Raw genomic sequence first — 12259 nt, forward strand, 5'->3', positions numbered from 1 at the left:
CGCCTGGAGCGAGCAGAATCCTGTCAGCGGAAATATCGCCATGCATTCCGGAAAGCTTTGCAGAAAGCCGCCCTCAGCGAACCTGAGTCAGCTGGGCAGCTAATGCAAGAATGGCGCAAAGTTACACGCATGAGGTCCAGGTAAGAAGTCACAAAGTACAAGTTATTGTCCATTTGAAAACTGCACAGTAATGTGACGCATAGAAGTGCGTACACTTTCACGGAAGCTGTCCTATTGCCATTTAGTTGTCATGCAGCTTTCCTAGATGCCGGTATAGCTAAGAAACACCAGATAGCAGTGAACTTTTGGTTGTAGAATTTAAGCTGCATTAAAATTTAGAAATTTTTCTTTTTTTTGCAGAACTATTCAACCAGAGCTCAGAGGAACAGAAGCAGCACTTTGCACTGCAACTGCGAGGAGCGTGTCTTGCACAAACCGAGCCCTCCCATACACAAGACACTGTTTTCAGCGTATCCTTTCCTGTTAACTGCTTTGGTTGTGACTGCAGTCCAGTGGAGCACCTATGGCAATGATAAGCACTGGCACTTGGTAACTGAAACAGGTGTGAAGTTTTAAGGAAAGATCTTTTTCTGCTCACTTCTGTGTTCTAAAACCACAGATTTTAATGTTTTTTCACACATCAGTATTTTTTACTGACTGTAGGTCAGTGAAAAGCATCAGAAACTTTCACTACTTTGGACAATGATGCAGACCAAATTCACCCATTAAAGTCTATTGGTCACAGACACAACATGGATGGCCTCAAACTTTTAAAGTTAATTTTCAGCTGAGCAGTGTCTGTGGAATATGCATGCCACACAGATCCTTCACAGTCAACTTAATGAATTATTTTTATTTTTTTTACGTCAAACGGACACGTATATGTGAACAAGGCTTTAACCCCATCAACCACCGTGACAGACCGGTACGTCATGGTGGTTGAGGCAATGTACGGAGCGGGCTGCTGGGGTGAGCCCACTCCATACATGGCAGGTGCCAGCTGTATAATACAGCAGACACCCGGCCGCAATGACTGGGTACGATGATTGTACTAAACCCTGTCATTTAACCCCTCAGATGCTGCGATCAGCACCGATCGTGGCATCTGTGAGGCAAGGCAGAGGGATGCGGCTCCCTCTGCTTTCCAAACGGAGCCCCAGCAGTGAAATTGCGGGGCTCCGATCAGTTACCATGACAACCTGGACGCTTCTGAAGCTTTCCAGGCGCAGCTCAGCAAAGCTCCCTGCTCCTAGAAGCTCATTTGCATATTATAAAAATAAAAAAAAATTCTCAATAACGTCGGCACGCAGTGAGATAGCACTAATATAGTTATGTTTAGCCGACATTAGTACATCACTAATGTCCGCCAAGTTAATAACCATTTTCCTGTTGACAGAAAACCTTTAAAGTTAGCACCACATAAAGTGACACATGCCAGATTAGCAAAAAATGGCCTGGTCCTTAAATAGGACCTTTCATGGGTTCGGACATTAAAAATTAAGTAGCACGTTATGTAAGACATAAAGCAGGGATCTAATAGCTCTTACTATTTTTCCTGGGCGCCGCTCCCTTCGCCCACTGTGCCCCTGTTAAATTCTCCCGCCTGGTATGCTAATTAATAGCATTGGAACAGGGAGGAGATGCCAGGGTTTCTCAATGGGTGTCTGTCACGATTACAGGTGAGGGGAGGGACACAGAACTAGGCCTCAAGGCTAGGGTAGGGAGAGGGAAAAGGTCACTTCCTAGGAAGTCCCGAACCTGGCCCTTACTCCTGTCAGTATGTATAGACCCTGTGAAAAGGTGGGAAAATACATACACCAGAACCTAGACCCTAGGAGCCCTGAAATGCCCTAGGTAGGGACAGGGAATGAGACTACTGGTTCCTTCCAGGGTGAACCAACCAGCGTCTCCCTGAGGCCTAGTAACAACAAGCACAGGGGAAACAACCAAATACAAAGAGCAGTACAATTTTTTTCTTCTAGAAAATGGATGAGCAGAAACACAGGTAAGGTCCACACATGAACTCTTCCAAATCCAAGCAGAGAATATTAACCACATGGAATGAAGTGTGAGCACAAACTAAGTAGGGAATGCAGTAATGACCACAGGCTGCACCTGACAAGAGGTGTGGTCATTACCAAAGCACAACACTGAGAATCAAGAGACTGTCAGTTACCTCACGTGCAGTCAGTCTCTCCGATCTTCTAACCTCTGTCACAGAAGGTACCGTGGCAGTCTCCTTCTCCCTGGCTGTAGCGCGGTCCAATCACAAAGGAGAGCGTCACAGCCAGGGAGAAGGTGATTATATATTTTTTTTCCCTGGCTGTGACGCTCTCCTTTGTGATTGGACCGCGCTACAGCCAGGGAGAAGGAGACTGCCACGGTACCTTCTGTGACAGAGGTTAGAAGATCGGAGAGACTGACTGCACATGAGGTAACTGACAGTCTCTTGATTCTCAGTGTTGTGCTATGGTAATGACCACACCTCTTGTCAGGTGCAGCCTGTGTTCATTACTGCATTCCCTACTTAATTTGGTCTCACACTTCATACCATGCGGTTGATATTCTCTGCTTGGACTTGGAAGAGTTGGTGTGTGGGACCTTACCTGTGTTTCTGCTCTTCCATTTTCTATAATATAAGTTGTACTACTCTTTGTGTTTGCTTGTTTCCCCCTGTGCTTTTTGTTACTAGGCCTCAGGGAGACGCTGGTTGGTTCACCTGGGAAGGAACCAGCGTAGTCTCATTCCCTGTCACTACCTAGGGCATTTCAGGGCTCCTAGGGTCTAGGTTCCGGCGTATGTATTTTCCCACCTTTCAGGGTCTATACATACTGACAGGAGTCAGGGCCATGTTCAGGGGCTTCCTAGGAGGTGACCTTTTCCCTCTCCCTAGCCTTGAGGCCTAGTTCTGTGTCCCTCCCCTGTAATCGTGACAGACGCCCATTGAGAAACCCTGGCATCTCCTCCCTGTTCCGATGCTATTAATTAGCATACCAGACGGGAGAATTTAACAGGGGCACAGTGGGCGAACGGAGCGGCGCCCAGGAAAAATAATTGCTATTAGATCCCTGCTTTTATGCCTTACATAACGTGCTACTTATTTTATAATGTCTGGACCCATGAAAGGTCCTCTTTAAGGTGAAAAATGGCAGGGTCCTGAAGGGGTTAAGAGGTTAAGGATGCTTGTTTAAACTATTACAACGTCAGCAGAAGCATTCCTGATATCTCTTGTAATGCATTATTGATTTAACATCGGACCATGTTTGGACCATCATTCGTGGATCAGTGGGCACTATTACAGCAGGCGGCCTTGACTATTCACATGATCAGCCTGACAGGATGACCACTAATTTGCATAAAAGTTCATGTTTTATACTGCGTTTACAAATTTATCAGAAGGTATAAGGGAGAAACAACATGGTGCTGGTTGCTTGGTGTGCAACATCCAAGTATTGGCTTTAACTGTAAATTTTGGTCTTCTCCCAGTTGGGTCCTGGTCATGTCTAAAGCTACTTCTGCTTCACCAATACATGAAATCTTGCAGCCACTGATGTTGATTGTTCATCACATGTTAAGTATGTTCAGATTTTGCGTCTGTTGTGATGCCAGCCTTTTTTTAATTTACATTTTCTTTAATAAAAAGCAGATATCTTGTCAAACACCTCCCAGCAGCTTTTTACCAGCTGCACAGCGAAATTTGCAGATGGGCAACAGTGTTCTGTGCCGGTTTTTGATGTTATTCATCAAACACCTCTTTGTGAAGAACATGCCAAGAAAATGGTAAGTAAAGAGACCTTTACTTACCTTGGACCTTGGGTCAGACCCCCCCATATCAGGACCTTGCATCATGCTCCTGTATATTAGTACCAAAAGAGCCATTTTCACATATCTTGGAAAAGGGGTGGCCTAATAAACAACTCTAGTAGAAGCCCCTTTTACATGGCCCGATTTATTGGGCTGATTATCGGAAACGAACATTCATATGTATGCTCATTCCCGATAAATAGCCAGTGTAAAGGTGCTGCCGATCACTCAGTGAACAAGCTGTTCATTGGATAAAATCACTGTAAATGTGGGCACTGAAATCCATTGTTTTTTGGCAGCAGATTGTTCTGTGTAAACAGCGATCTGCCCAGAAACAGTACATTTGTTTGGGGATGAGCCATTGTAGTAGTGAGAAGATGATTGCTACACGTAAATGCAGCTCTCACCTCCTCTGACGAGCAGGCAGTGATTCTGGGCAGCAGAGTGCTGTATAAATAGCAAGCTCTGCTGCCCTGAAACGATAGCATAGTTGTCTGCTTCGCTCATTCATCAGGTGCTCGGTGGCACCTTTAGACAGCAGTGGAATGAGTGTTTGTTCCAGATAATCGGCCTAAACATTAAGCTGTGTAAACCCAGCATATGCATGTATACATAGATAACTGTCAGTTACTTATAAGATGGCCCCTGTCTACAACTGAACTTGGAAAAAGAAGAGGCTTAAATGTATAAGTTCCAAGTTTTATTGAAACTTTTCCCACAAAACTATATATCTCAAACTGCTCAGCTCTTCCTGCTCTATAACATGCTGCCTGCAGAAGGACACAGTAGATATGTATGGAATCCACCAGCGATCTGTTGTGTATGGGGACAGTCTGACTGTATCTTGATCGTAAACTAAAGTCAGACAGGTTTGATTTCTCCTGTCTGATTCTTTGTTTCCCCGCGTCAAGAAATGTAAAATGTGCAGCGACCGGTTTTCTTCCTTCCGATTGGCAATAGCTTATTTTCTTGGCTTGGTTAACATGCATGTTTATCAGTTGGGCTGCATGATTTGAGGATCTGCTGAGTTGGCATGTGGATGAAGAATATTCAAGGAGGAAATGGGCATCCAATTAATTTTTTCCACACCGTCTCTTTCCCTTGGTTTGACCTTCAGAGTGGCATAGTTTATAAACCTTTTAATGGTTAACCTTCTGCCATGACATCTTCTAGCACAGAACAACAGTTGTAGGGAACAAGGTCTTAAACGAGCTGTTTGACAAGTGAAGGCCATTCATTCTTGGCAGCCAGATGACATTAAAGATGCAGTGTAATGTAACAAGACATGGCTGTAATGGAGCAACTGCTTTCTAAATACGGACCAGGATAATGCACAATACAGTATAGAAGAATACTTAGCAACCAGGGTGTTCTAAGTGTTAATGCCGCTCTGTCTGATCGCAGCATAAAGTAGTAAGTCTCTGGCTCCTGCTCAGTAACTTACTGTATTTTCCGCTTTATAAGATGCACCCGGTAAGACACACCTCGGGTTTTAGAGAAGAAAAAAAATATTTTTGATCAGACTCCCCCCCCCCCCCTTCCCCATATCAGGACCTTGGATCAGACCCCCCCCCCCCATATCAGGACCTTGGATCAGACCCCCCCCCCCATATATCAGGACCTTGGATCAGACCCCCCCCCATATATCAGGACCTTGGATCAGACCCCCCCCCCCCCCCATATATCAGGACCTTGGATCAGACCCCCCCCCCCCCCCCCCCATATATCAGGACCTTGGATCAGACCCCCCCCCCCCATATATCAGGACCTTGGATCAGACCCCCCCCCATATATCAGGACCTTGGATCAGACCCCCCCCCCCATATATCAGGACCTTGGATCAGACCCCACCCCCATATATCAGGACCTTGGATCAGACACCACCCCCCATATCAGGACCGTGGATCAGACGCGGTCAGGACAGTGCAGCGCAGCCCCAGGGAAGAAGTCCATGTAGAGTGAGTACCAGCAGCGCTTCACTCCCTGCACCTAATGCATAATCCATAATGAAAGCGCTCACTAGTATTCCTTTGTAAGACGCACTGCCATTTTCCCCCCACTTTTGGGGGAAAAAGTGCTTCTTGTAAAGCGAAAAATATGGTGCTTTTTTTCTTGATGTACTCTTAAAATCTTTGTTTGTGCTGCAGCAGGAGCCCAGACTGGAGTCCTCGCGATACTGTATCAGGAGTCCTCACATTTATAAGCTGCCAGTTCCCCCATGCCCGATATTGATTGACAGCTTTCTCCCTATACACAGTATAGAGAGAAAGCTGTTAATCAGTGTGTGGGGAGGTGCCCAGCAAAATACTAGGTCTTGCTACAACTAATAATCAATGATTTTAAGAAAAATACATTAAGAACAACTAAGTGACAAACCACTGGAGTTGAAGTCTCTGTCACTGCTTTATGCTGTAGTCCTAAACCAGGGACAGATTGTCTGTAATGCTTACTAACCATGTCTGTGTTTTGTGGCATTATAAGGATAACTTCCTGCGCGGGGACAATTCACGCAAAGTTCAGCACCAGCAGCAGAGGAAACCCAGGAAAAAGACCAAGCCTCCTGCACTTACCAAAAAACATAAGAAAAAGAGAAGGCGGGGACCCAGAAGGCCTCAAAAACCCATTCCACCTGCAGTGCCCCAAGGCAACCTCTGTATGCCCAGCAGCCTATCACTGCCAGTGGAGGTCACTAGTATAAGGTCAGTACTTTAGTTTTAAGAGATACTCATTTGACCTCTGTCTGCCTTGACAGTAACTGCTAAGAAGAGACTCCTAACCCTGGTAAATTAGGACTCCTTGGGGAGATTTATCAAACTGGTGTAAAGTAGAACTGGTTTAGTTGCCCATAGCATGGAATCTGATTGGTTGCTATGGGCAACTAAAGTTCTACTTTGCACCAGTTTCATAAATGACCCCCCTTGTTGTTTGCATAAAATCTTCAATTATCCAGCATTTTGTTTGTACTGTTATCGACAGACTTGCATGCAAAGTATGTGTCAGGTGCCAAACACACTCCTTCTAGCAGTGTTTGACTGTTTCAGAAAAAGATGGCACTTGTGAAAATATGCTTTAAATTTAGGGATTTATTGTGGCCACTGCCAAAGTGAATGTATCAAATAAAATGTTTCTGGTGGTAATGTGCCCTTCTTCAGGTTGTTGCCTAACAGATGTGGTGTGAATGGTGGTAGAAAGCTAGAATTACTACACACTCCTTTGGGTTAATGAAAGATAGAATCCAATTGTTTTCTGTGGACAACTAAGCCAGTTTTCCTTTACACCAATCTCTTCCACAGGGTCTTGTAATTTTTAGTTTAAATGAGCACTATCCACAGACAATAGAAACCTTGTAGTGCTCACTAATCACTTTATAGATCCCGTATTGACTTAAATAAAATCTGATGATAGCTGGGAATGGAGGTTTGAGACCACTGTACTTTCTTCAAAGTTGCATAAATCAATAGTACAAGGGAATATGAAAAAAAAAAACAAAAAAAACTTTGTAATATATCTTATCAAAGAATAATGTCTCTTTCTTCAGCTATATGCCTCCCTATTTCTCCCTCCTGCCTACTAAACTGATAATTCACTCTGAATTATCAGACAGGTGAGATGGATTATCAACTCACTGATGGGTCAGGTTACATACTGCCCAAAGAAGCCTATATAGAGGGCGGAGGAATGGGTTGCTGGAGAGAGACAGAGGCAGAGAGACACACACAGAGACATGGTTGCAGTGTTCAGTACATTTTCCATCTCACCCCAGTGCTGGATTCACATCTACACTGCTTAGTACAGCTGTGCATTGTCCTCCACGCTGCTGCTTATGGGGGTGTGCTGAAAAGTGATCCCCTCTTGTATGGGAGACGTTATAGTAGCTATTCTCCACCCACTTGCTCAGAGAAAACTGGCATTTAGAGAGAGAACCTGTAGAGCAGAGAATTTGCGAAGATTCAAAATACAAGTAATATAATGGCCAGATATAGAGTTATTCCTCAGGTACACACACGATGGCTCATCCTGAATATTCACCTGAAGAAACAACATGTATGCGTTAACAATAAATTGCGTAAATCATCTTTATTTTACTTGCATGTAGAAGTCCATGCACAGAAGAGCTACCTGATGACATCACTAGTGAAATTACAGACATTCCCCATGATTTGGAGCTGAATCAGGAAGACTTTTCTGATGTTCTCCCACGTTTGCCAGATGATCTACAAGACTTTGATTTTTTTGAAGGTATTCTGTTTTTTTCCAGAGGTTTAGCTAGGGGTATTTGGCAAAATACATTTGAGTGGGACCCCTAATGCATGTTTACATTTGCAGAGGTGCATCCTAAGGCTGGTTTTGTTCAGGTTTTTTTGTTGAAAATTAATACAGATTCCAAGATCAGTCTCCCTTTTCATACAGACCTCAAATTAGGCCCCAGATTTATTCAGACCCCAAATCTGACCTCAAATGCATGCAGACCTCTTATCAGCTTCCTGACGAGACCCTAAAATGTATACAGACCCCCAGGTAAGCTCCCAAATTCATTCAGATCCCAGATTAGCCCCCAAAGTCATACAGACCTCAGATCTGACCCCAAATTCGTTCAGACCCCTGTGCCCTTTATAACGCCCACCCCACCTTCCCCTAAAGGCAGAGCTCAGACCAGATAAAAAACAAAAATACTCGCCTCTCCTGTGCTCTGGGCGTTGCCAGCACTACGCTCCTGCTTCAGCACTGTCCACGTGCTCTGCACTCTGACCTGACATTGTTATATTATCTCTGTCCTAAACCTTATGTACAGTAACTACTTTCTGGCAAAATTAGGCCTCCTTTTAGACAAGGGTGTCCTATGCAGAAATCGCACTGCATGTACGAGTATTATTTTCCATTGTGGACACTGCTCGTTTTGCAGGAGCGCATGGCATTATAATTTATAATGCTGTGCGTCTCTGCAGAATTATACTGACTCCATTTTGTCAGGTCATGCAGAGACACACAGCATTATAAATCATTATAATGCCGTGCGCTCCTGCAAAATGAACAGAGTCCATAACGGGACAAGGCTCTTCTGAAAGAGGCCTTAGGTCTGTTTCACACGAGCGAGTCCATTGCGGGAATCACGCTCAGTGTGTGATCCTCCGCTCCGGACCTGCAGGAGCGCACGACATTATCAGGATTTATAATGCTATGTGTCTCTGCATGGCCTTTTTTCCACAGAATCGTAGTGACATAAAGCTGTCAGTATGATTCTGTAGAAATAAGGTCAAGCAGAGAGACATAGCATTATAAATCATGATAATGCCGTGTGCTCCTGCAAGTCCAGAGCGGAGGATCACACTCGCACACGGAGCGTGATTCCCGCAATGGACTCGCTCGTGTGAAACAGCCCTTAGGGTTCTACTCTCAGACAGCAGATTTGTTGCAGAAATTACTGTGACTGAAAGTCTGAATGTGGTTTTTATGGCATCAAGCACAGGGATATCTACAAGCCCTAGTTATATAAATGAGACAGTCGCAGATATTTCTGCAAAAAATCTGCCATGTGTGGATTCGCACTAATGAAAGCTAATGTTTGTAATGATTGTAACCATGGTGTTTTTTTGTTGTTTTTGTTTTGTTTTTTCCCCAAAAGGCAAGAATGGGGAACTTCTCCCTACCACTGAAGAGGCAGAGGAATTGGAGAGGGCCCTTCAAGCTGTTACATCTCTGGAATGTTTAAGTTCCATTGCGGTGCTGGCCCAAGCTGATAGTGTTAGTAGTCATGACCTCTCAGACCGTGGCCTAACATCATTCTCGTCAGGTGCTGGAAGCTCAGAAATCCAGCAGTTGACCAGAGAAGATCACACAGATCTTGGAGAGCTACTCAATAGGCGGATGGTTCATGAAAACTTTACCAGTCTGGAATTGGATGAAAACCTCCTTAGTCGTGCTGCTTTATCTAGCTCATCTACATCTCTGAGCGGGCATGTTCAGAGGCAGTTTTCATCCTCTGCTAATGTTGGCCTTACTTCTACCACTTTAATAAGCCACAGCTCTCTTGAAGAGAGGCCTTTCACGGGTTCATACCATGGACTACAACAAAGCAGTCATGCATCCCAGAGGTCTCTCCCAGGAGAGATTTTGAGCAAAGGAGAAGATGGAATCGCCCCACAACAGCAATATAGCAGTGACCATTCACATTCATCCCCCCATGGAAGCCATTATGATAGTGAGCATGTGCCATCACCATATAGTGACCAAACAACCTCCCCACACACCACCTCCTTCTCTGGTGATGGTCTAACATTAACTTTTTCTTCAGAGGTGCCCATTATTACTCAGCACTTGCTCACCACCCAGCTGGATGTGCCTCTGAGTGGGGTTGTAAATCCCCGAACTCATTGGGGAAACCTTCCTGTGAACCTTAGCGATCCATCAACATTTAGCACCTTCATAAGTTCTGATGGGCACCTACTCTCGACGTCTTTGTCTACCCCTCAAGCTGTTTCTCATTCAGAGGTTACCCAACCTACTTTCTCCACTGTGACCCCTAATAGCTCCAACATGCTTCCGGGGTTACCGCAGACAAGTTTCAGCGGCCTAAGCCCTCCTTCTACAGAACTCATGGATTCCACATCATCCAAACAGCAGCTCCCTCAGTTCATAGCCGCGTTTGGTCATCAGTTATCGTCTCACAGTGGCATCCCCAAAGACCTGCAACCCAGCCATAGCTCAATTGCGCCTCCTGCAGGATTCGCTGTGACAGGTGCCACGGCTACAAATACCAACAACTCCACCTCCTCTTTCACGAATCCTAATTGATATCTTTCCTTATTGCATAATCGAACAGGCTGGATGGGAAGTGACTGCCGCTTTCTCCTCCTTGCTCACACCACAATTCCCTTGGTTATTCCTTGTTCATGTTGGAGGAATATTTTGCTTAAAGTCCTCCTTGTGCTGTAATAGCACTGGTGCTCCTATTCTTGTTTGTCTGCTTTACTGTTTTTTTCTTCTTGCAGAGTGATATTGGGTTACTACATTAACTTCTGATACCAGGATAAATGCCTCATTTGTTTACTACCTGATATCCGTAGTCCCTTTCCAGTTATGGGCAGAAGAGGGATGGTGTAGTAGACCGGTAGACTAAGCCACTAAGAAGAATCTGTCTGACACTCTTATTTAATGCAGTATGAACCCAATGCCCTTTTCTTGACAGATTAAGCTATTATGATCTTGGCTCCCTTGTGTGTGAGTGTTTTGTATGTTTTTATTAAAGTCTAGAGAAGCCTTGCAGATCTGGGCTGCATCAGCATGAAACCTTGCTTCCGGTAGCTCCATTCCATGTTTTCTGTTGGATTTACACTCAATGTGTGGACCATGAAGTAGAATAAGATGTGTTGTATGAACAGGGCATAAAGGATCGAAATGATTGACAAGAGCTGCGTATTATGTACTGTTTGGTCCCATTAACTATAATGCGAAACCTGGAAAGGTTCTAGTTTTCACCACGTGGTATCTGGCATATGCACTGCATGATAATTAGCCCACGTTAAATTATACTACATGAGGTGAGGAGGCGACTGATTCCGTTGGCGAAAAGTTAAAATGATTCACTTGGCTTTTGAGTTCCTCTTTTGTAAGTGGAATATGAGCATGGGGTATTTTGGGAGGGGGGGTTATAATTGCAGGTTAATAGTGTCTGTGGCTGGATGTATTGGTCGTCAAATGGTAGATTGGTAGATGTGAAGAAGCCTGTAGGTTACAGACATTGGCGGCTGCTTTGTGTAAGTATATTGGATAACCTTAAATTTATTGCTTTTTTAAGAGCCAGTGTTCCTGTTCAGTTTTAAAATTTCATTTCTAAGCCAATTAAGAGCCTTTTTATTTATTTTTCTTGGATCAAATTGATCTGGTTTAGTATGATCCTTAATGGGGTTTGCCAGGATTAAGATATTGATGGCCTATTGTTAGGATAGGTGATCAGTATCAGAACGTGGGGGTCAGACAGCTGGCACTCCCTACCGATCAGCTGATTTAAGGAGCCACAGCTGCCGAAACTGCACTTGGGAGCTGAGCTGCAGTTAACCACAAATGGCCACTGCACAGTAAATGGAGCTGTCTGCTTCCAGCTTCGTCCAATGCTTTAGTTCCGGTGGCCGTGGTTCTGGAACGCAGCTGATCGGTGGGTTTGCCAGTTATTCGCCGCCCACTGATCTAATATTGATGACCTAACCTAAGAATAGGTCATCGGTATCTGAATCCCAGGGTGACCCTTTTTAATATATTCAGTTTCAGTTCAAAGTAAAAAAAAAACTCCTCTGCGTAAAAAAAAAAAGAAGTAAATTATGGTTTACACTGCAACTCAATTTTCTTGTTAAAATTCTATAAAGAGAAGTGGGGGCAAAGTACATATTGCAGAGTCCTCCAACTATTGCTCAGTAATATAGCAGCAGTCCAGTTAGGGTTCATTCAGATGACCGTAGTG

The 12259-nt window shown here is 44.4% G+C and overlaps 1 protein-coding gene across 1 annotated transcript in view; it reads left to right on the forward strand.

Annotated features, from left to right (window-relative positions):
• INO80D (INO80 complex subunit D) overlaps positions 1-11736 on the forward strand; it is a 53678-nt gene extending 41942 nt beyond the window's left edge. Inside the window, exons 7-12 of the mRNA XM_040441118.1 lie at positions 1-140; positions 361-470; positions 3647-3780; positions 6286-6503; positions 7901-8043; positions 9428-11736. The exon at positions 1-140 is cut by the window's left edge and continues 85 nt beyond it. Coding sequence (XP_040297052.1) covers positions 1-140; positions 361-470; positions 3647-3780; positions 6286-6503; positions 7901-8043; positions 9428-10596 — 1914 coding nt within the window. The 3' untranslated portion in view covers positions 10597-11736. The remainder of the gene's footprint in view (positions 141-360; positions 471-3646; positions 3781-6285; positions 6504-7900; positions 8044-9427) is intronic.
• Positions 11737-12259: the final 523 nt, after the last annotated feature.

The sequence above is a fragment of the Bufo bufo genome, chromosome 7 (genome assembly GCF_905171765.1).
Source record: "Bufo bufo chromosome 7, aBufBuf1.1, whole genome shotgun sequence".
In the NCBI taxonomy this organism is placed as follows: Eukaryota; Metazoa; Chordata; class Amphibia; order Anura; family Bufonidae; genus Bufo; species Bufo bufo.